Here is a 24870-nt window from a genome sequence, read left to right as displayed (position 1 = left end):
GCTTTGAAGATGTCTCTCACAGATACGTGCTGCCAATGCTGCTATCAGTCTTGAGCATATGCTTTTAAGTGTGCATGTTTATTACTAGAATTCCATTAGGTTCTTGTCTTGATATCTGCCTTTTAGCATGTCGTTACAATGCAACTTAATCACTTCTGATTTCTCGGCCAATGGAAAGTTAGGTGGACATGTCTCCATTGCACAAATGTATTTGAAATATGGAAATTTCCTTTGTGTTTGTTTCAAGACTCAAAACTGCTCCTGAAAGTGTAGTTTAAACTCAGAAAATATATTCACTGCAAATATGTGTGAGAATTGAAATCTCACTTCAACTTCTCGTTCCTTTTTGCTTAACAATTCCCTCTTCAATTTATCTCTCTGCTTTCTTTTAAGTTAATTTTTTTAATTATGTAAATTTTTTTTTAGTTAGCCAAGGATGCCCTCAGACTGGCCCACTTAAGTAACAACTTTATTTTCTCTCAGTTCTGGAGACCATAAGTCCAAGATCAAGGTGCCAGCAGGTTCCTTTCTTCTGAGGCCTTTCCTCTTGGCTTGCGGATGGCTGCCTTCTCCCTACGTCTTCACATGGCCACCTCTCGATCTGTGCATTGTCTGCATCCTAATCTCCTTTTCCTTCTTTTTATGGGGTTAGAATAATATTCTACAAAGGATTCTTTTTTATATTCTATTTTATTTTTTATTGAAAAATAAAAATGTATTGGGGTCACACTGGTTAATAAAATTATATAGGTTTCAGGAGTACAGTTCTATAATGCATCATCTGTATATTGTACCGTGTTGCCTTTTAACTTTTGACAGTACAGGAGTCCATAAGGCAGGTCGCCATTCTCCTAGCAAAGTCCCTCTGCCTTTGGCAAGCCTGAGTCTTAGCTTGTGCCCAGACTTGGCCCATGCCCCAAGAAAAGAAAATCGCCAGTGATCTCAGATCACTTAGGAAGGACTCTTTCCTCTCCACCATTTCAGTTCATCTAGTCCCCTTGTTTCCAAAGCTCTCTGATGCCTTAAAAAATATGACATCTACAATACACTTGTCATTTTCTCTAATTACTGTACTTACCTATTACATCCCACAGAGAACCAGAAGACAGGTCTATTTTCCGTTTTATTAATTCTGTTATTTTTATTTTGTTATTTCTTTCCTTTTGCATTTTTGCCTCTAATTTGCCTTTCTTCTTCTAATTTCTCAAAAAGAATGCTGAGTCTTATTTTCACCCTTTCTTTTCTGGTAAATGCCTTTAAGACTACACATTTCTGTCTAAGCGCCACACTAGTAGCATTCCACAAGTTTGATGTTTATGTCACATTTCTGTTAGTCTTCACTTCAAAATATTTTCTAGTTTCTATTCTGACACTTTCTTGATGAACAGATTATTTACACCCACATTTCTTAATTTCCAAACATATTAGAATTATCTTGTCATTGATTCCTAGTTTCATTGCATTTTTATTAGAGAACACACTGCATGATTTCAACTCTGAAATGATTGACACTTTCTTGATGAAACATTTTATAGATGGAGCTGCCTTCCAGCTGTCCTCACCTGTCAGGGAAAGACAGAGAGCAAACTCTGGTGTCTCTTCTTGTAAGGACTCTATTCCCATCATGAGGGACCCCCCTCATGTCTCACCTCATCCTAGTTATCTCCCACAGTCCTCATTCCCAAATGCCAATACCTTGGAGGTTAGGGCTTCAACATATGAATTTTGGGGTGACACAATTCAGTCCATAGCATCCCACACCTGCCCCCCAAATTCATGTCCTTCTCACATGCAAAAACATTCACTCTATCCCAACAGCTCCAAAAGTCTTAACTCATTTGAACATCAACTAAAGTCTAAATCTATGTCTAATCTAAATATCTAAATCACATGTGGGTGAGTCTCAAGGTTCAATGAACCTCAGGCAACATTCCTCCCCAGCTGTGAACCAGACAAGTTTTGTGCTTCCAAAACACAATGGTGGGACAGGCACAGGACAGATATTTCCATTCCAAAGGGAGAAGTCATAAGGAGGAAAGGAATAATGGGTCCCAAGCAAGCCCAAAGCTTAGCCAGACAAATTCTATTGGATCTTAAAGCTTGAGAATAATCCTTTAGCTCAATGTCCTACCTTCCAGGTCACTGAGATGGCCCCGCCCCTTCAGCTCTACTGTGCCCCATCCCCACGGCTCTGGGTGCATCGCTGCAGCTCTGCCAGGGTACAGTCCTATGGGGGGGTCCCACCCGTCAGGTTCTGGGCAGAGGCCATCTGACCTGTTTAAACTGATGCTGTGGCCCTGATATTTTCAAATTGCCTTCCAGGACATTTTTCTCTCTTCTTGAAGAATTGTGCACATTCGAAGCATAATAGCTGTACTGTCTCATCCTGTCAAATCCAAGAAGTCTGACAGCCTCCCTTCATTCCATCCGACCTCCAGCCCTTCCCATTCAAACCAGCAGTGATCCTACTCTTACCATCTTCATCAAATAGCTGTTCAGCCACATCCTTAGTGTTCTTTTCAGAATACACTTCCTCGTTTTTTGAAATACAGATAGACTAAGAATCTTCCAAATCTTCAAGTTCTTGTTTATTTTGCTTGGCAATTCCTTCTTCAAGTCGTCTCTCTGCTTTCACATTTTACCATAAGCAGTCAGAAGAAACCAGCTCCTTCAACATTTTGCTTAGAAACCTTCTCAGCGAAACATCCAATTTCATTGCTTGCAAGTTCTACCTCCCGTAAAACAGAACAAAGTTCAGCCAAGTTCTTCGCTGCTTTGTAGCATGGATTGCCTTTCGGCTAGTTTCCAGTAACATTTCTGTCTGAGAGTTCACAGCCTGACATTTGCGAGTCCTGTATCAGTCTTCTCTCTGTTTCGTTCTTCATCTCAACCCTCCTTCCGTGAACCTCTTTTATTAAGACTTAAGGTCCCAACCGATTCCCCTGAGGGGGTCTCTTGGTCACATGTGCATGGGTAAGCTCCAAGTGAAACAAAATTAATTGAATAAAATTATATAGTTGACGGCAGAGATGGCCAATCCTCAAAACCTCCCGACTGCCAGGCTCAAATTTCCCCTAAGCCTCAGTTCCTTCCCTAACCTGAGAGCACAGCCTCAGGCTCAAACAGCCCATGATGTGCCTCTACCATGGGAGGCTGGGGGGAGAAGGCACAGGCAAAGGGTTCACTCCCTTTCCCCTTCTCATGAGAATTTTACTTTCAACTGATTCTCTTGCTCTGTCCTCCTAGTAATCCGATAGACGATATGCGTCAACTATGTTACTAACACCACTTAAGGCAAAAATGACCCCTGAGTGGTAACTAGCATCTTACTGGGAGGAATTACAAATGAACTATTAATACCAAATAGGAATCCATGGCTCTGACCTTTCCTGGGTGTGCTGACTTTTGTAATTGGGCAAATCCATTGAGCGGACCCTGGAAACTCTGCCTACAGAATTATTACAAGAGATCCTGGCCCTGGGGCACGTAAACCAGGGCAACTCCTGCACCCATCCAATGTGAATCTCTTTTCCTTGCTCCTGAGCTTTGCAACCTGGGGGCTAAAGAAAATAGCTATGTGTCCTTCTGTGTGGATATAGCAAGAGCTCCCACAGGAAGAGAAGTACCTGCTGCTGCCCTGCTGGACACTGTGGTTCCTGTCTTGTATCTTTCTAAGCAGACTGATACTCAAGTGTGGTCTATGGTAATCTTGTATGACTATTTAGTTGAGCCCCAAGGCCAACCCCTGGTGGACACTGCAGAAGGCACCTGGGCTAGAATCGGGCAGGCTGTGCCTCACACTATGCTTACAACTAGCAAGCGCAGTGCAATAGGGGTACCTCCGTAAGAACAAGCTTTTTCTTAATATAACACTGACACATTTTGTACCTTTATTTGCAATGGATTATAGTCACATGCTAAAAGAAACTATAAAAATAATCTGGAGTCCCGTTTTTTGGTCACAAGAGTCCAACTGCTATAATATCAACTATATTCTCTAATAATTTCAATAGTACATTCCATATCTTAGATGAAATATGCCAATTGAAATGGGAGTGCTTTGTTTTCTTAAACAATGGACAATCTTTCACATTATGATTGTTAGAGTATAGCTCAAAGCTGAATGACGCTACTTTTCCTCTCTACTTCCTTCCAAAGGGAACATCAAACTCACCTTAGCTGTCCTTCTCACTCTGGTTTTCTTTCTTAAGTAACTTGTCAGTGTCTGAGCCCTCACACTGCTGTTGCTCGGCGAAGTCTCTTCTGATCATGTCTTCTGTGCCCTCGTGGATAATCTGATGGGCTGCGAGAATATGCTTCCGCTGTGCATTCCTCACTGTGCCAAGTGACGGAAGAATTTTTACTCTGACTGAGCTAAACCATTCTCAAAGGTTTTCAAGACAGTATTGATAGAAATTGTAATTGTGCATCGTAATGCAAATTTTGTAATGCAAAGATCATAAGTGACTTAAAGGTAAGGTGCCTCATACTCTCTTTGAGCCTTAGTTCCTAATAGGGAGGGGACCTGTTGACTGACGACAAGTTCTGAGCTCATGGCTTTAGGAGGTGGTCCTAGCTTTGTAACCTAAGAAATTTATTATCGAGTACATTAAGCATCCCGTTTCCCTTGGAAAGGAGTAATCATGATGATGATATTAGCATTTGTCCTTATTTTGTGCCAGGCACTGTTTTAAGCAGTTGGCATATAATTACTCACTTAAACCACCTCACAACACTAAAAGAGAGTTTTATCAATATCTCCATTTTCAGATGAGGAAACTGAGACACAGAGAGATTAGGCAATCTGCCCAAAGCCATACAGCTAGCAAAGGGCGGTCAGAAGCACAGTACTGTGGACTCTGTTCTCTTCAGGCATCAGCCAGTTTGTACAGGGCATGTCGCACAGCAACTTGTAGCACTGCACAGTAGTATGGTCGGAAGTATGGGACTTTGGAGCCACACAGACCATGGTTCAAATCTGCAAGTCATATAATGTCTCCAAGCAGTAATTTTGTTAACTGAAAAGTGAGCACACACCTACAGCTGTTGTAAGAAACTGAGAAAAGGTACTTTTAAAAATGCTTAGAACATTGTCTAGAACTTAGCATGCATTTAAAATTTGGTAGTTACTGTTATTTTACATCTATATACAGGTCTCTTCGAGGTCTATCCCATCCCTCAGCTTTAAAAAAAAGATATCTCAAAACAGTCCATGTATAATATTATCTTAAATTGGGGTAAAGAGTACATATAATACATATGGTTCACTTATTTGGAAAGAGAAACAAAAGTCTTGGTGTGTGCTCCCTGCCCATATGGCTTTCTTCATTTGATGTATATAAAGGGAAGAGGCAGCCCTGGCTGGGTGGCTCTGTTGGTTAGAGCGTCATCCAGATATGCCAAGGTTGCGGGTTCGATCCCCAGTCAGGGCACATATAAGAAGCAACCAATGCATAAATAAGTGGAACAACAAATGGATGTTTCTCTGTCTCTCTCCCTCCCTCCCTCTCTCAAATATATATATTGAAAGGGAGAGGCTAAAGACTTGTCCAGCTTGCCCACAAACAAGGCCCACTGGATTCCTTCAGCTCAAGTGCCCTCCAGCTCCTCTCTCTCAGACCCAGGAGAAGCTGGGGGAGAGGGTCACACACGAGTAACTATTACACACTATTTTCCCCTCCCTTTCGATTCCTTCGGGGAGAACTGATCAGACTCAAGCTGAGCTCACTTGGAACCTCGGAGAAGTAGAAAGGAGCTGCATATTTTCTTAAAGGTCTATATAACACAAGATCCCTTCTGTAATGTAAGGTGGCACAGAAATACTTATTACCTGAAAATTAAATTTTGTTGTTATAGGCGCCATCACACACCGCTGGTGGGAGTATGAATTAGGATAACCTTTTTGGGGGGGCATTTCGGTAATATCTATCAAAGTGTAACATTCGCATACCACTACTGGGAATTTACTCTCAGCAGCACGACCAGGACATGTGTGAAATATATTGATTTCGACATGGCTAGTTATAGGAAAACACACCGGAAAAGAGCTAAATGCTTATCACTAGAAGGTACTGGTTTAAAAATTACAGTGCAATCATATAATGGAAAAATAAGCTCTTTCTTTGTTCTCTTTAAATGCATGAGGACTCCATCATTCCTTCATCCTGGCTAAAAGATCTAAAATACTTAAATCTGTCCAGAATTTCCCTGCACACCTCTGACACCTGCTGAGATGTTATTTCACTTAAATATTGATCTCTGGTCGAGCCCCTGCCTCCGGGATCAGGTCTGTCACCAATAGTCTGAAAGCTCCAAAAGAATACTTTTTTTTAGAGGCACACTCTTTTCTCCTTTCCTGTTGACTAAAAGCACCAATCTTCCTAAACATGCCACTGTTGACAAGTGATATATGAGGATACCTATACTTAGATACAGCCCTGCTGGAAACATGAAACATTTGTGACACAGGCCGAGCAGCAGGGTAGATCTAGGCCCTCCGGGTGCCCCAGATGTTCCAACAGCCACCTTGCCCGTGCCCTGCCGCCCCAGGCTGCTGCAGTTTGAAAATCCCACATATCCTCAACATTTACTTTATGTTTTAAAAAAATCAAATCACAAAATACACCTCTTCTGGGAACTTGGGAACTCCCTCAAAGACAGCTTGGATTCTGATTCTCTGTTAAGCTTATTAGAGCTAAGCCCCATCTACACGAGAGGCGGTTATAGCTGGAATCAGACAGCGCGAAGAGAACTGGACAAGCTCTGACGTGGGGAGCTCAGTGGTTCTCCTTCAGAAATTTCCCCAGACCTCTGCTCAGTTTCAAATCTCTGGGATACTGAAAATAGTCCTGTTTTTAAAAAAATCACTAAGGGAAGCATTTGCACGGGCTTACCTTTTTCTTTGACGAAATCCTTTTGCACCTCTGGGATCAGGAAACTATAAACCAGCTCGGCAACAATCTCCTCTGACTGAAGCTGAGTTCGACTGAAAAATATAAACAAATTAAACTATTTCCTTTGTGGCTGTACCTGAGCTGCTGGTTTATACTTTGATACTCCTGACTTGCATAAGGAACTCCACTGCTCAAATCCCACCGTGGCCTGTTCCTTAGGTAAGTGATCTAAAGAATCACATTAGTGATGAGCTTGGTGAACCCCATGGAAAATTCAGATTGGCCCTGTCCTTCATGTGCCCTGCCTGCTGGGAAGGGAATGTTAGAGACACAGTGTATACATGGAAGCCAAACACCTCTGGTGAGGCCAAGTAGCGTTGCCTGGACTTACTCACATGGCTTTCACGCTTTGAGTATCTAAAAGTTAAGTAATGTAAAAGTGATCCAGACTGCAGGGGGTGCCTGGAAATTCTGTTCCCAATGCTCCTACCATTACAAAGGTGTAAGCATAACTTCTAAAGCGTTACACTAACTCAGGAAGCCTGAGTTATATATTTGTGTTTCCTTGGTGGTGAACTCTTAAGCTCCTGACAACACATACGAGTAACAGCCAGCATGCTGTCTATTCTACCATCCGTTCTCTTGGTACACACCGGCTTTCCATTTCATAAGCAATGTCGTTGATTTCCTTGGCCATCTTCTCAATTTCCTCCCTGGCCTGTTCTTCTGCAGTATTCTCTTCAGTGTTCAGTATTATGTCCTCCAGATAGGAAGTTACAGTACTCTGGTGAACTTTAACCACCTGCAAAAACCCAAATGCACCCAGTTACTGAGAACAGGATACTAATGTAAACAAGATAAGAAAAATGCACAAACATTGGTCAACTTTTTTTTAGCACATTTATTTAGTTCATTAAGTCAGTAGTCCCCTCACTGATCATTCTTTTCCTCTACCATCTTGAAGTCTGTTTCTAATCCACCTGCCTATCCATTCTAAGCAGTCCCCACCCATCTAACCCATTTTGGAATTATGGATTTTCCCCGAAGGGGACACTATAGCACTGCAGAAAGATCGTGGATCCTGGCCTTGTCCTTACCCATAGGATGTCTTGGTCAAACTACCTAACTGTGACAGAAACTAAGGTATTTCCCAGTGTCCTTTCTCTCCTTCCTCTTAAATAACAGAAGCCCTGAATTTTAGCTGAGCCAATAGGTCCTAGAACAGACTACATTTCCTAGCACCCATAGTTCTAGCCAAGGAAATACCTGCATAAGTGATCTGGGCTCCTTCCAGAAAGGATTCTTAAAAGGAAAACGCCTAGCTCATCCCGCCTCTTTTTCATTTCTCATTTCATTGGGAGACACAGTGCTTGAGCACCAGAAGTCACCTTAAACTGCCACGAGAGCCAGGACTTAGGGACAGAAAAGCAGAAAGCTAGAGGGATCCTGGATCTTTGATGAATTTTCTGAACTATCTTATCAGTCCTCCACTGCCTATTTTGAGAGCTTTCTTGAGCCCTGGCCAGTTTTGCTAAGTGGTTAGAGCAGAGGCGCACGCACTGAAAGGTCTCGGGTTCGATTCCTAGTCAAGGGCCTGTGCCTGGGTTGCAGGTTTGATCTGGCCCTGGTCGGGGCACACGCGGGAGGCAACCAATCAATGCGTCTCTCTCACGTTGGTGTTTCTCTCTCTCTCTCTCTCTCTCTCTCTCTCTCTCTCTCTCTCACTCTCACTCTCACTTTCTTTCTCTTCCCCTGCCTTCTTCCCTTCCACTCTCTCTAAAAAAATCAATGGAAAAAGTATCCTGCAGCAGGACTCTGAGTATATAATGTTTACTCTCTATCTACCTGCTGTAAAACACCAAACCCATTACCTTGAATCCCTGTGCCTTCCCTATGGGAGAGGCCAAATAACCAGTTTAATTCAGTGTCAACCAACCAACCAAAATACATTTGCTCGGTGTCTGCTATACACAGGGCTCTATGCTGGTGCGATGGAAGGCACCCCAGGATGGGCAACACGCCTGCTGCGGGGAGCCTGCACCTTCCTCGGGAATCGAGCTGAGCCCCGATGAAACAGCTAGACAGCTGAGGCTCAGGAAAGCTCAGGGCCGGGGCGTCTACTGCGGCGCACCCGTATGCAGCAATGCATGTGCCTGTGTGTGCCTGTAGCTCTTTGTAAGTGCGTGAGATTCTGGGCGCCTTGCGCTTGTACGCTCGTGACTTCACGAGGAAACAGGCAGGTGGCTGTGTGTGTCTGCGGGGGAGCTCCGCCCATATTGGTTGAACGCCCCGAGAAGCGAATGCCGGTTCATTTCCGAGCTCCTTCGGTTTTGCTGGGCTCCCTCCCGAGAGCTCCCAGAGCGCGGCCCCCACTCGCCTCCTTGAAGATCTCGTCCTCCTCCCGCAGGCGCCTCTGCTCCACCTGGCGCCGGCCGCTCTCCTCGGCCTCCCGCGTCCTGCGCTGCCGCTCGGCCAGCATGGCGAAGGCGTGCACGCGCCGCTCCTCCTGCAGCCGCACCAGCTCCTTGGACAGGAAGTCGAGCATGTCGGCCAGCACCCTTCCTTCCAGGCCCGCCAAGTGGTTTTCAACCAGTGACACCTTAAAAATAACGTAATCTGAAGGATGCAAATTCCACCAAGCCTGGGGATTTATGAGGAGCGATGCTCTTGACAGTCACTTTATTTTCAGGATGCACTCAGTTTTCATTAGGAATGTTATCTCTAGACTTAGTAGGAAAACTAACGATACAATGTTAGACTTGAGAAAGTCGAAGTGAAGGGTTATAGTCCTCAAGTTATAGAGGGGATTTAGCAAAGAATTTGACTAGTGTCCGCACAGAATGTGTTTTATTTCAAGTTTATCCTGAATGTAAAGTGCTATGTCTTCCCAGACACGAAGAGAAATGTCAAGGGTTTTATTAAAAGATAACTTTGGAGTTTAATGAAATAGAATCTCCTAGATATTCACTCATGATGCCTTTTAATTTTTTAATGCCTTGTCCTTTAAACACAAGTTTGGGGGGTTTTAAGATCTTGAATAACATGGAAGTAGAAAAGCATGGCATCTTTTATACTTTTAAATAACTTCAGAGTTATTAACAACTGTCTTTGAAATACAGCAGAAAAAAATATATGTCTGTATGATCATTAAGGTACAACAGAGGCCTGGAGTTCCCGGCCAGGAATAAGCCACAGTATCTACCTGTCCTGGCTCTGACGCATGGAGCATAAAGGCATTTAAAGGCTGCATCCTTTGCTGCTTCCACCTGGCCCCTCTCCTTCTCAGTCCAGGGAAAAGAGCTCTCCTCCCGGGCACACGCTACTTTCACACTGACAGTTCTGCCTCTCTGCTCAGCTTCCCTCTGGTTTGCACCTGAAGGGAAGAAACCCATCCAGGTCTCAAAGGTGCTATGGCTACCGGGCGAGACTGTTGTTCACGTGTAGTCGTTAGTCCCAGCACACTGATCCCCATCCTTACCCACCACCCAGCCCACACCTACCTTCTAACCACTAAGTGCCCAGCTTTACTTACACAACAGGAGAGGTGGGCAGAAAGGGCAAGGGTCTCGCTACTCCTAACATTTATAAACAGTGACCGTTCAGCCCGGAGAGCACAGGTTTTCTCATCTCCAGGGATCACAGCTCCCTCACTTGCGGGGGCAGATGCAACCTTTAAAATCCTGAGGTTTTAAACCCTGTTCATGCCTCGCCTCCTTGAGGCCTCAGCAAGAAAGGCGGGTATGCTCGGGTAGTACAGCTTCGTTTGAATATTAAGTGAAAATACATTTAGCAAGGTGAGCCTGTTGCAGTCATACCGTGTGATGCATTACATAAGGGGGGGCCGTGCATTTTCCGGACTGTTTCCCACAGAAAACGTAAGTGAAGGAGGAAGGGAGGAAGGTGCCTGCTCCACCCGGCCCCTGCATGTCACTGGTGTGTTTGGTACAGCTGAAGGTAAGCAGGGCGAGTCGTTGGCCTAGCGACAGCTCTTCCTGTTACCTCCTCTCTTAGCTCTTAGCTGACATGGTATCGATCAAGTGTATGTCCACTAAGTGGGAAAAATGACTGGACAAGCCCGGATTGGCTTAGGTATATATCTATCAAAGTCTATAATCAGAGGCCTCCAAGGGCCAAGGAGGGCATTTTCCCATCCAGGCCCTGGGACCTGGTGCTTCCAGGGCATTTGCTCTCTATCTGAACAGAAAATTGCAGCCCTGTCCCCAGCATTTCCAGGCCTCTCAGGTTCAGAGACTCCTGTGAACACATTCTCTTCTTTCTCGGGCCCGTCTCTTGGGTCTCACAGCCTGTGGCTTCCCTCCTCCCTCCCCCACATGAGCTCCCCAAACCCGGTGGCCATCCAGTCCTGCTGCCGTGTAAAAGGAGTAAGGTTGTGAGCATTCCCAAGCTGCTTACCATTTGGCCCAAGTCCACACAGCACTAGAGTATGTGTGTTACTAAAGGTGGGTCATATTAACTTTGCTGTAAATTTACTTTCTTACAACACCAAACACTAGGCAAAAGGATTCTTTTTCACACTGATTAACAGATTAGGGGAAGAGGTAGAAAAGTGCATCTGCACTGTAGTCAACAGCATTAGAAACTGTGTATATAGAGATGAGCTCCAGAAGAGAACAGGAGGATACTTGCAGGTGTCGGGTGAGAGCTGCCATTACCAGCTGCTGTCAGGTGGGCCAAGTGCAGAGGTCACAGAATATCATGAGATATTAACATACTTAATATGCAGTTTAACCAGCATGAGCTATGTACAGCTCCAAAGATCATAAATAAGTGCTGATATTTACAAATAAATCTCATTTCTCAGCTTTTTTTCTTATTGCTTTTATTACTATTCATTCTGCTAAGCTCCCACTGACTGAAATATAGTACAGTCACCAAATATTTAAGAAAAATTAAAAAGGAAAACCTTTTAAAATGTAGGTGTTTTGGGGTTTGGGGGTTTTGGTGTGGTTTTTTTGCAAATAAGGGATAAGACCTTATTCAAGTCAGTGAGGTCACACCCGGTTCCAATCATGACTGTAGCAACACTGTTTGAAAATGCTGACTGTGAGAGAGTGATGGGGTTGTGGGGGATGTTTCTTTTTCATCAGTTTAGTTATTGTTGTTATAATGTTTCTCGCACCATAGTAAAAATCTGGGAGAAAATATAACAAGAATGTAACAAGAAAGAAAAGCAAAGAACCTTGTGTTCGTGCAAGTTCCTCTGCCGCTGCAGGGCCAGGGTCACTTGCTTCTCCGCTTTCTTCACCAGCCTGTCATCTTCTTGCAGTGCGTGGGTGGTGCGCAGCTCCTGGATCAACTCCAGTCGCTTCTCTTTCCCTTCAAACATCTGTATCAAATCAAATCAAAGAGAGACTTGCAAACTAGCATCCCTTGTGTCAGGCACTAGGACTCATTCTTTTTTTTTTTTTTATCCTTACCCGAGGATATTTTTTCCATTGCTTTCCAGAGAGTGGAAGGGAGGGGAGGGGAGGGAGAGAGGGGGAGGGAGGGAGGGAGGGAGGGAGGGAGGGAGAGAGGGAGGGAGGGAGGAGGGAGGGAGGGGGAGGGAAGGAGAGGGAGGGAAGGAGAGAGGGAGAGAGAAAGGGAGGGAGAGAAAGAGGGAGGGAGAGAGAGAGAGGGAGGGAGAGAGAGAGAGGGAGAGATGTGAGAGAGACACATTGATTGGTTGCCTCCCTCACTCACCCCGACCAGGGCTGGAACCTGCAACCAAGGTACGTGCCCTTGGCCAGAATCGAACCCAGGACCCTTCAGTCCAGTGCTCCTACCACTGAGCAAAACTAGCCAGGGCAAGCACTAGGACTCATGAAGAGTGGGTTCTGCTCCACCTTTTGGGACCACAAGGCAGGCATGTTCCACAGAGTGAGGTCAGCCCTCTTGCTACACCTTCAGCTGCTATGGCAGAAAAGGAGCTTAGTTACCAATTAGTTGTTTGTTCAATTTCTTACAATGCCTTTCAAAGGCCAGATGACAGCTCTAGGATCACATTAAGAAACTTGAACTTCTCCTCATTTCCTGTGTTCCTCCTTCCCCAAGAAAGCTGGGGATGGTATATTTCATGGCTACACAGTATTTTCTTTTCCAAGAGATCTGCCCTGGTTTGTAATGCAGAAGGTGCTGCCTGAACTGCGGCGTTTTTCTGGGGGAAAATACCAAAAGGAGAGTAAAGAATAATGCTGAACACAAAATGCTCACCCAGCTTCCTGGGGTTACTATTCATAACTGAGTCTCTTAAGAGTAATAACTGTCTCGCGAGAAAATTTTTTTTTAGCTAGGGCTTTATATCAGTCCACTTTTTAAATGGAGTGCTTGCTCTGGCAGCACAAATAATCTAACTAAGACTTCACAGTCAGAAGACAGGAGTTTAATTTGTTGGCAGTTAACACCTCTCTCTCTCAGAGTCACATTACTTGCCTATAAAATAGGGTAATTGACAGGGGGAGGAAATAAAATGATATATGTAAAATAAAAAATGTAAAATGTGGGCATTTAGTAGGGGTTCAAAACTGTAGTTATTATCTAGTTATTTAATTTATTACTCAGGTATTGCCAGCTACGTGCAAGCTCAAATAACTGTATTATGACTTTGTGGAAAATTACGGAATCCGCTTGGTTGGTGATGTTTTAATGGTCAAAATCCAGGCAAGAAAATTTCTGGGTTTAGCAATTCTAAGGAAGACATTAGTTTCACATTGTCTTGGTGACAACTGTGGCAAAGAGCAGGCAGGTCATTCCTCTCTTCCACAGTGTGTCACCCATCTGGACGATCGATGGCAGTAGAAGGGAATGGGGCAGAAACTCAAGAGCATAGTCCCAAAGAACATGCATAACCACAGACACAGGCGGCAGGGGGTGCTCGCCGAGGGAGGGGGCCGTGAGGGCTGGGCGGAGGCGGGCAAAGGGAGGGGTGGGGACATCAGTAATAGTGTAAACAGTAAAAATAAAGTTAAACAACAGACAAGAAAGAGTGAAGTTCCACAGGACAGCAGGGTGAATTCACCCCAAGGAACCAAGCACGTACGGTTCTGTAAACCTGTGCCGGCGGTCGGATCCTACATACCATGTTCTGAACGACTCTGCCCCGGAGTAACTTTTGAAGGTAGATGACGGCCATTTCCATGTCTCCTTCTTCCTAAGAGAACAAACGGAGAACCAAGCAGCTTAAAAACAGCAGTCAGTATCAAATGATTCTTTGAAGAATTAGATCAAGCAAAAGAGACTGTGCTAGATGCCAGAAGGATTTAAAGACAAACTAAAAATAGTCCCTACCTTCACTGAACATAGAGTATTTTAAATGTCACTTACTGTATTATTAACATTCATTATTATTTTTTTATCACAAATATCATAACAAATCATATCAAAAGCAAAAAATTCATCCACCTTCACACACCTATAATTTAATCCGTTTTCATTTTTCTATACTTCTTTCCAGCAAAATTGTTCTTGAAGCACAAAGTATTATTGATTAAGATCTCTTTTGCAATAATTTTTTCATGTTTGATCACAAGTAGACAAAGAATGCAGCTAGTCTATGTCAGAGTCTAGAGGGAGGTGCTTCTCACAAGAATTTAGAAAAACTGGTAAAATCAGAATAATAGTGGCCTGGCCGGCGTGGCTCAGTGGTTGAGCATCGGCCCAGGATCTAGGAGATGGTGGTTCGATTCCCGGTGAGGGCAAGTGCCCGGGTTGCGGGCTCTATCCCCAGTAAGGGATGTGCAGGAGGCAGCCCATCAAAGACTCTCTCATCATTGATATTTCTCTCTCTCCCTCTCCCTTTCTCTCTCTAAAATCAATAAAGATATACATATATTTTATTTATTTATTTTTAAATATATCTTTATTGATTTCAGAGAGAGGAAAGGAGAGAGAGAGACAGAAACATCAATGATGAGAGTCACTGATCAAGCCCGCAACCTGGGCATGTGCCGTGACCGGGAACCGAACCCCTATCGCCTGGATCCTAGGTCGACGCTCAACCGCTGAGCCACGCCCGGCCGGGCGAGATATACATATATTTTAAAAAGAATATAGTGGACAATATTTACAAAAATCACCTCAAATAACTATGTCTTAAAAGCAGAAAGATCAGGGTGCAAATTTAAGTCACCTCTGAATGCAAAAGAAAGCGACAGTAAAATCAATGGCATTAGCCCACGTTGGACAATGTGTTAACCACAGGCAGTGGTCCCACAAGTTCTAAAGAGGGGGTGTTGTCCAGAGCATGTCCTAGCCAGTCACTGGGAGCATTCCAGTTCTTCCATGGCTCACCTATCAGAGGCACTAGTGAGGTCTCCTGGCCACTCTCCTCCCTCTGACAAAGCACGGCCTCCTGAATACAATCTGGCTTCTTCTGAGAATTGCCCTTTACGGGGAAATAACAGGCTACCTACCAGAGGAACATTGTGATCCACCAGGCAGTTATATTTCTCTCCATAAAGTAATACATTTGCATTCTGGCATCTCTAGCAGTTCACTGTTGGTTTGTTTAGTCTGGGTCAGTCTTAGCCAACTCTGGTACCTTGTTCACACTGAGTTTGGGATCTATGAAGGTGAGGAATGGCCCTTCCAGGTGAACTCTCTGAGCCATTCCTACCTCAGAAGTCAGCCTGTCTTGATGACTTTCTGATATTTTGTTCCCCTCTGACTCCAGCTGTCATCAGCCACCTTCCCTTGTGGATAAATAGATGTAATAACTGATCACCATTCAATCTTTTTTTTTAAAAAATTATTTGACATACATGAGGATGACCTTCTGATGCCCATTTTTCTTGGGAAAACTTTATCCTTTGTGTTTTTTAATTCTTGAAAAGGATTGGGTTTAGATTTCATTTTATTTCATTTTGCTTGTTTTTGTGACTGTGTGTTTGATGCTTGAAAATAAGAATAAAGGAAACATAAATTGACAGTTACATTAGGTTGCTTTTAAACTCAAACTATCCTAAGAATAAATGGTCAGTGATGCTGAATGTAGCATTTCACATAGAAAGATTTCAAACTTACACTGGAAGTGATTTCCAAGGTGGGCGTTGGAAGCCGAGGCTGAGGTATTGGCTTCTTTTGAAGAAAGACGAGAGGTTTCTTTGGTTCGAAAGTTTTACTCTTCTTATCCAACAGTGCCTGAAAGAACACCAACCACTGTCACTTCTTACCTTCGTATTTTCTTCCCCTGACACGTCTAGGCCACAGATTGGAGCATCGATCAGAAATAATCTTCCCTATGGCTATGCTGGGACAGCTGGAACAAGTCCAAACCAGGGCGATCGCACCTCCCGAGGGACGCTGTGACATTCCCAAGGTTAAGTTAACTACTGACTAAACATGGCATGTATTCTAGGTGTATCCATTTTAATCAAATCCAACAATGTATTAAAAATACGATAATACACCTTGACCAAGTTAGCTTCATCCCAGGTATGCAAGAATAAATTATTATTTGTTAAAAACAAAAAACAAAAAAACAAAAATACCTAACTCTTTCTTAATGCAATAACTTTAAAAGGGGAAAAAATACATAATTAGCTCAACAAATGAAGACAAAACATTTGATAAAATTCAACATGAACACATGATTTAAAGCTTTAGGAAGTTGAGAATGGAAGGTAATAAAGAGTACTTATTACCCTAATAGAGAGTATTTACCAAAAGCATCTTCCAGAAAGTGAGAGAATGGTGAACACAGAGAGTTCAAAGTGGGTGACTGAAGGACAAGGAAGGAGCCGCACAGACGTACGCAGGTGACTGTCAAGGTCCTAACTTTTATCTAGAGTACGGGCTCCCGTGGATTCTTACTCTATTACTAAAACCAAGCGAACAAACGACCATGCATGGGCCCGTGATGAGCATATGTCGTAAACCAGGGGGTCTCCAAGAGTGGATCCTGCAGCACCAGCATCACCTGCAAACTTGTACAAAGTGCCAGTACCCTAGCCCCACAGCAGACCCCCTGAACCAGAACCTCTGGGGTGGGACCCAGCACCGTGTGTTTAATAAGCCCTCCAGGTGATCCTGAGGCATGGTAAAGGTTGGACACACTATCATTAACCACGTTCTGGGGTACCCAAACCTGAACACCTGTTGTCCAGTGAACAAAACAGAAAGCCCAGCTGGTGGGTGCTGCGTAGTTGGTTCATGGGGATGACCGTCTAACTTTCTCATTCAGTTAAGTTTTAAACTAGATGAGAGAGGAGTTGAACATGACTCCCTTTCTTTATGATGCCCAGGTAGCAAATCTAAAAGGGAGAAAATTGGGCCTATTATACTATTAAAACCAATGGTAATTTGTAACGCTAGAAACTTACTACGCCTCAGTGTAGCGTCAAATTTATATAGCTTCAAAGTCAGAGCCACTTTTAGACAGTCACATGGCTTCTGCAAATGGAAAGAATAACCTCCAAGAGGTTTTCCTACAGTTTAAAATGGGGCGGGGGGGAAACATATTGATTCAGCACAGCACAGGCAACCTCCAGAGAGAAAAGTCTAGAGAGGTGGAGGAATGAAAGGTTGTGTGCTGAGAACTACTGGACTTTGCTGCCCAAGACAAAGTGCGGTTTTTGGAGTGTAGTATTTCTCAGCAAACGTCCCCCTAGAAGCATCTTGTCTTCCAGATAAGGATTATACCTTATGAACCTCTGCCAACTCATGGTCCATCCTTGCTGCCCTCTTTAGAAAGCCAGCTTTGGTGGTTGTGACTTTAGGTTTTGGAGGTCTGATTCGGGGTTGTGTCACAAAATCTGGGAGACATGACTCAAGTTCGACTAATCCTACGGAAAGGAAGCACGTTTTTAGTAACTGGTGCTTAAATTAAGCATTTTGAAAGCATATTGTTAATTTTAACAGCTGCTTGCCAAGTAGTCTCATTTAGAATTGTTGATAAGGTGTATCTCATATAACTGAACCATCCCCAAAGTATAAAGCAAATTTCTGTATAAATTCATGTTCTCAGTGATTTATACTAAAAAATGAGAGATGCATTCTAAAATGAAAACATTGCCCTAAAAAAAAATAAATTCCACAACAGTAATCAACAGAAAATTCATGATCATATGATACATGGCACTGCCATTCCAAAGTGGATGTAGACCAATTTATCATATCCTACTCTGGAGTTGATGGGCCAGAGCTAAACGCTCAACATTCTGACCACCAACTTAGGGTCTTAGCCACATGATGCTTCAACTTGTCAACTGAAATTTAAATAAAAGCCTCTCTTGAACATTATAGCAGAAATAATCCTCTCCATGAATTTATCCCTGGTTTTTCATCCCCTTGCCCACTAGTTTCCTGGCATTTCTTGTTAAAGGACTGATTTCATTATGTATTTCTTTGTTTCATAATTCTGGTATAAAAACCTTTTCTATTTCATTTTTGCATAACTGATTATTAGTGACATTAAACATGTTTCAATGTTTAGCAGCTAATTGACTTTACTACTTGATAAACTGTTGTACAGTGCATCCATTTATTTATTTGGGTCTTAGTAGTTTTTGTTAGTTTGTATCAACTCATTAATAATATAAAATGTATTACTATTTCTTATAAATATTTTTATTTGTTTAGCATTTAATCTAAATTATGTTTTTTATATTTAACTTATATATATATTTTTCCACCACTATTGAACTATGCAGTCTTATATTTGTTTAGCTAATCTGACTGGTGTATTTTTTTATCAATTGAGAATCGCAATAGATAATCCTAATCACTAGTATAAAAGATGTAAAGTACTGCTTATATCAAGGCATAGGAAGACTCTCCTCCCCAGGATATATATAAATTACATATTTAATTTATACTGAACTTGTAATTATGTAAATTGTTTACCTTCATAGGTGTCAAGATAGTGGTTTTTTACTACAAAGTCCTCTGTGTTGTCTGGGAAACGACCAAGGCGAGATAGAGGTCCATAGACCTGTGATGCATAATCAGAATAGTCCTTGATGATATTTCTTCTCTCCAGCTTCCCTTCTACATTCTTCCTCTTTCCCATAAGCTTTCTGATTGCTAAAATAAAGCATATCTCCATGACTATCTCCAAAATATTGTTCTGAATTATCCAAATGCAGAAGAGTAAACCAGTTCTAGTTTTGTTCTCAGGGAAGCTGCTGAACTGAATGAATTTCGTGATGGCCACTCCCTGCAGCGAGAATGGAACACTGAAAACAGAAGTCTGTCATCTGTCCCCCAGGCAGGAGTGACAGGGCTGAACGAGTTAGTGTCTTCAATTAGTATCAAAAATCTCTCTTTTTTGTTAATCCTCACCTGAGGATATTTTTTTCATTGGCTTTTAGAGAGAGTGGAAGGGAGGGAGGGAGGGGGAAAGAGAGAGAGAGAGCGAGCAATGTGAGAGAGATACATCCATTGGTTGCCTCCAGGAAGCACCCTGACTGGGGCGGTGATGAACCTGCAACCTAGGTACGTGCCCTTGACCAGGAATAGAACCCATGACCCTTGGGTGTGCTGGCTGGTGCTCCAACCACTGAGCCACACTGCACAGGGCTCATCAGAAATCTTTTATAAAAGCATTCCGAGCTCTGGGCCAAGAAAAGGTATTCAATAAAAGTTTGCTAAATAAATGAAAGAAATTCAAAGTAACTGAAAAAAATACATATTCAATGGAGACTAAGGGAACTGGCTATTCTCTCCTAGGAGAATGATTAAAAGGGAGGGAAGACTATAGATTTTTCAATAATCTCTGCTCATCTTGGTTAACACCAGAATAAATTAGAACGCATCAAGTTCTGAAGAAAAAATATGTTGACAATATCTAAATGCAGCTAGTTACGTTAAAAGCTATTTTCTCCCATCAAGAAAAAGTTAAAAGTTAAATTCACTAAAAATAATTTTTAAAGAATTTAATTTTTGTAATTGTTTTACTTTTGCTTGAACAATGACAATTTTGAATGATTTTTTTAAATGTGATTATATTGCTATTAATTTGCATATATAATTGATATATTACAACTTTTATAAGTAAATCAATTATATTAAAAGTTGCTTAATATAACTATAAAGTTAAATAGCATGGTAATCAATTTAAATTTTACTTTAAATTTTTATTTAGTTATTCTTAATCTTCCTCTGACTCTTCTTTTTATGCATAAAGTACAGATATACTTGAAGTACATAAACAGATATACAGTATACCTGCAGTGTTACAATTCATGGGAGGCGAGGGCAGGAAAAAAGATGTCTGAACATCTGTTTTAAGGGACAATGATGAAGAAAAGGTTGAGAAACAGGACTTTCCATCCAGGGCCAAACACACACACACACACACACACACACACACACACACACACACACACCACGTCAACAGCTTAGCTGCCTGTTAGAACATCATTACTTGATTTTCTTAGTAAGGAATTTTCCTCCACTCTTCTACTTTTGGGAAGTAACTCATCTCCCATCCCTTACACACACACACACACACACACACACACACACAACACGTCAACAGCTTAGCTGCCTGTTAGAACATCATTACTTGATTTTCTTAGTAAGGAATTTTCCTCCACTCTTCTACTTTTGGGAAGTAACTCATCTCCCATCCCTTACCTGTTTAATAACGTAGGACCAAACCAGAATCACGTCATCGTTAAATCAGGTTGGATCAAAGACCCAAAGCAAAGCCAGCGTTTCCATTCTCCTTACTGTTCATACTACGCCATTACCTGAGACATGTGTACGACGAATTTTTGCCAGTTTCGCCTCCTTTGCTTGCTGCAGTTTAGACCACTGGGCATTCAAGTTCTTGGTAGTCACTTCTTGCTGATTTTTGTCACGTTTCCTCAGCAGCTCTTTTAGAACTTCCAGGCGAATCTCCTGCAGTCTTCAAGTAAATGACAAAGCATGAGGAAGTACATGGCGCCTCAGACAGGGGTTCTACTAGAAAGGGAACACCTGCTGCAAGCAGGATCTTCTCTTTAGGCTTGTATCGTATGCACGTATTTTAAAAAGACCGCTCTGGCAAAAGTGTGACAAATGGCGGTCTGGGGGGATGACTCAATAGTGAGAGTATAATGAGAATATATATGGGTGCAGTTCTGAAGGCAAACAAGAGTGTGCCAGGTAGATGAGGCGAAAGAAAGGCTCTCTAGGCAGATGGGCCTAATGACCAACAAGATGCTCATGCACAGATCCAGGTCGACTGGTGCTGGGGGGCTAAGCAACAGGGGTGAGGAGAAAGCGGGGTTGTGGCACGCTGTCCTAAGCAGCGACTGTGCGAATGCCAGTGGCTGGCACCTCTAGGTACTCAGTCCACCTTTGTTTCCCTGCCCCCTACCTTTACCTTGCTCTCCCAGGGTTACCTTGCTCATGTGTATACAACCACACACACGTGACTTTAAAATCTTCACCTCCAGCCCAGATACTTCCGAACCAGAATTTCTGTCTACTTAAATCTCTAGCTATCCCCTGACCACCTCAGTGAAACCCCACTCACTTCTTCCCCCAGAAATCTACCTGTTCTCTATGTCATCTTCCCTCTAATGATTCCACCTCTAGAACACTTATGCATCCACCCCCTAGCTCACCTTTGTCACCCCTCTCCTAACTTGGACTCTGGATGCTAGTCCAGTCTTTCCCCCTTTCAGTCCTTGTTCCACGTAGCTATCAAGATGTTCATTCCTAAAACATGGATTTAAACATTTTACTCCTGCTTTAAAATCCATGCAGGAATTTATTCAGTTGTTCATTTGCTAAATATTTATTAAGTGCTCACCAACACACCAGGCAAACAACGAATGACAAGCAAGATAAAGCACCTGCTCTGAAAAAGCATTTTCTAGGGGAGTGGGCATACATACCAGCATTTGCAACACAGGAGGTAAACCCCAGGCCAGAAAGCATTTTCTAGGGGAGTGGGCATACACACCAGCATTTGCAACACAGGGGATAAACCCCAGACCAGAAAGCATTTTCTAGGGGAGTGGGCATACACACCAGCATTTGCAACACAGGAAGTAAAGCCCAGACCAGAAGATGGAAGAGCCTTCTGTGGGAGAAGGCCTAGCTCGACTCCCCGCCCGTGGGGGGAGGAGGGGCGGGAGGCCTGCTGAGAGGAGCTGGTGGCTGGGCCGTGTGGAGAAGGAACAGGGGTTGCCATCTGCTACCCTGACAAGAGAGGAGCGAGGCCTGGCAGAGGCAGCTGCGTGTTTCACTCAACAGGACTAAAGACAGAGCCAAGGTGTCATCCTGGCGCCACTTCTCAAAGTGAATGTGATGGGAGGGCAGGGGACGGTGACAAGTGAATACAGAGGGACGGGGGTGGGTTTTAAAGAGTAAGCCACACGCCAAAGGTGACCTTTCTTTCCAGAGTTAGAAATCCTCGGTTCAAGGCTCAGCCTCTTCCCTTACCTCAGTTTCCTCCATCATAACATGGACACGACGATCGTATCCATGCCGTTAGGTTGCCGTGAGCATTAAATGAGTTGAGGTGTACAACGCGCTAGAACAGCAGTTCCCACACGAGCGGGCGTCAGGTCATCTGGAGGGCTTGTTGTGACACGGACTGCTGCGCCCACCCCTGATTCAGCCGGGGGGGGGGGGTCTGAGGACCTGCCTCTGCAACAAGTGCCCAGATCGTGACACTGCTGCTGGTCTTTGGACCACAGGTTCAGAACTGCTGATTTGGAACTCGGTTCCAGCACATAGTAAGTACTTTATAAGTGACACGTGCTCCATGAATACTGTCACCGTCATCATCATCATTGCTGACACTGCTGTCTACCTGGTGGCTTCTGACTCACCCTTCAACACCCAGCTCAGGGGCTACCTCCTCTCAGTAGTTTTCCCCAATCTCCAACCACTTCAAACAGAGCTGATGGTGCTCAGCCTGGGCCCCACTAGCGCTTTGTGTGTAGAGCAGCACATCATCTGCTAGACCTGCTGGAGGGCTGTGGCTCTCAAGGTCCTTCGCCCCCTCCCCGACCACCGCCCCTCCCCACCCCAGTGGACCATCAGGAGCACGGCCATTCCCTGTTCATTCCTGTTTCCCCAGCTCACAGCGCAGAGCCTGGCACATAGGAGGGACGCAAAACATGCTTATTAGAATTATCTTCGGCTTAACAAAAGTACTCACTTTCTCAGGTGATGTCTTCATCCTGGACAGATATATTTTTTAATATTTTTAATGTCCTTCTGACAAGAATATAGCTCTCCAAATTGCAGCAATAAACTTAAATTTCTGCAAACAGGATTGGATATTTGCTACCTTCTTTGCTCCAGACAGTATTTTCTATTAAATTGCAAGCTCTTACAGAAACATCACACAGTCCTGATTCAGGGTTAATCAGAGGGTGTTGCAAAAAGATAAACATATTTTGAATTCAGAACCACTCTGAGTCCCAGAGTCTCTTGGTCCCTAACTCTCTTGTATGTGAGCATGCTGTCAGGGGCTTCAGCAGCATTGTTACGAGCAATGAAGTACCTCATCACAGCCTGGAAAAAGGACGACCTTGGTAAGTTCCCTTCCTTTCTCTCTTGTTCAGGAGTGTCATTTCTACATATTCCAGAGACAACCTCATTACTAAAAATACATCAGTTAAAAAGATTGAAAGCTCAACCAGAAATACCTCAGCATATTGTTATTTATGTGCTCTGAGCTCATCTCTTAATTGAAGAATTTCACAATTTGACTTTTAAAGAGAAAATGCCCCATTAGCTCTCGTTAGAACCCACGGTGTTCTGGCTGTGAATCCAGTCCCAGGGGAATGAGAGGCAGGATCGGCTAGGAGGCTGTTTGATGGAGATGACGAGGGCCGAGACCTAGGGGCAGTGCACTTGAGACCTAGGGGCAGTGGCACCGGGACTGAACTGAACGGGACAGTTTGAAAGACATTATGCAGAAATCAGTGGGATTCTACGACAGCCTAGATTAGAGACTAAAGAGAAAAGGGAAGAGAAGAACCAGAGGTGGCTTGAGGAATTGCTCAGATCTGGCTCCATGTTGCACTGCACACACACAGAGGGCACTATACATTTTTATATCAATGGAGAGAAAACCGTAGAGTTATTGTTCCTGAAAGAACCAGAAACCCAATTTCCTGTCTCTACAGGTTGAGGATGATTTTTAAACCTAATGCATTTGGGGAGAATGCTTTACAGATGAAAAGTATTAGCATTACTTCCGTGAGCACAGGCACTGTTGTCTGGGTGATGGAGAACCTACTTCTGAATCTCCTGCTCTCGGAAGGCCCACTCCTTCCTCTCCATCTCATTCAGCATCTTCCTCCTCTTCTCAAGCTGGGAGGTGTCACCCAGAGAGGGGAGGCTGGCTTCCCAGGCACGCTTCTCCCGGGCTCGTTCTATCATTTCCACTTCAGCTTGTCCTGCTGGGAGACCTCGGCCTGAAGGACGAAGCAAAAACACTTTAGAGACACACAGACAATACCGGTATTTAATATGCTCCTTTTCAGCTCCTGTATTCTTTAAATTTAAGGTTATGCCAGGATAAAATATTAGGAAACACCTTCTAGAGGTGCCTTACAAGCTGTGCCCTGCACTGCTTCTTGTTAGTAATTCAGCCAGAATGCATTTTAGCTGCATATAAGATGCTGGAAAGTATTTCAAAAATATTATGTGGTTACTGAATGATCACACCTTGATATGCCCTGTATTAGACAAGTCAATTTTTTGAAATACAAAGAAGTATCAAAGCAATTTGCAGAAAGTCACAATTTAATTTTCCTCCATAAATGCCTTGCACGTGTTTTTATTAAGAGATTTCCTAGGTACTTTGCTGTTTGTTGCTATGAAAAATGCAATTTGTTAAGTAACATTCTTAATTAGGTATTGTTCATATATAGGAAAGCTACTGAGCTTTGTAGGCCGATTTTATAATTGACTACCTTGCTGAACTCAAGTTCTTAGTTCTAATAATTTCTTATTTCATTTGATATTTTACATGAGCGCATTGTCTGCAGATAAAGCTAGTTTTGCTTCTTTCTAATCCTCATAC

The 24870-nt window shown here is 43.3% G+C and overlaps 1 protein-coding gene across 1 annotated transcript in view; it reads right to left on the bottom strand.

Annotated features, from left to right (window-relative positions):
- Positions 1-24870, bottom strand: part of CFAP91 (cilia and flagella associated protein 91) — a 45950-nt gene that overhangs the window by 2030 nt on the left and 19050 nt on the right. The window contains exons 7-17 of the mRNA XM_016199902.2: positions 24082-24259; positions 20585-20742; positions 18735-18914; positions 17532-17674; positions 15915-16031; positions 13972-14043; positions 12094-12240; positions 9271-9492; positions 7547-7695; positions 6894-6985; positions 4175-4336 (exon numbers count right to left, since the gene is read on the bottom strand). Coding sequence (XP_016055388.2) covers positions 4176-4336; positions 6894-6985; positions 7547-7695; positions 9271-9492; positions 12094-12240; positions 13972-14043; positions 15915-16031; positions 17532-17674; positions 18735-18914; positions 20585-20742; positions 24082-24259 — 1619 coding nt within the window. The 3' untranslated portion in view covers position 4175. The remainder of the gene's footprint in view (positions 1-4174; positions 4337-6893; positions 6986-7546; positions 7696-9270; positions 9493-12093; positions 12241-13971; positions 14044-15914; positions 16032-17531; positions 17675-18734; positions 18915-20584; positions 20743-24081; positions 24260-24870) is intronic.

This window comes from Miniopterus natalensis, chromosome 6 (assembly GCF_054644295.1).
Source record: "Miniopterus natalensis isolate mMinNat1 chromosome 6, mMinNat1.hap1, whole genome shotgun sequence".
Lineage (NCBI taxonomy): Eukaryota > Metazoa > Chordata > Mammalia > Chiroptera > Miniopteridae > Miniopterus > Miniopterus natalensis.
Note: the sequence above shows the minus strand (reverse complement) of the source record. Positions and strands in the feature narration are given on the sequence as shown.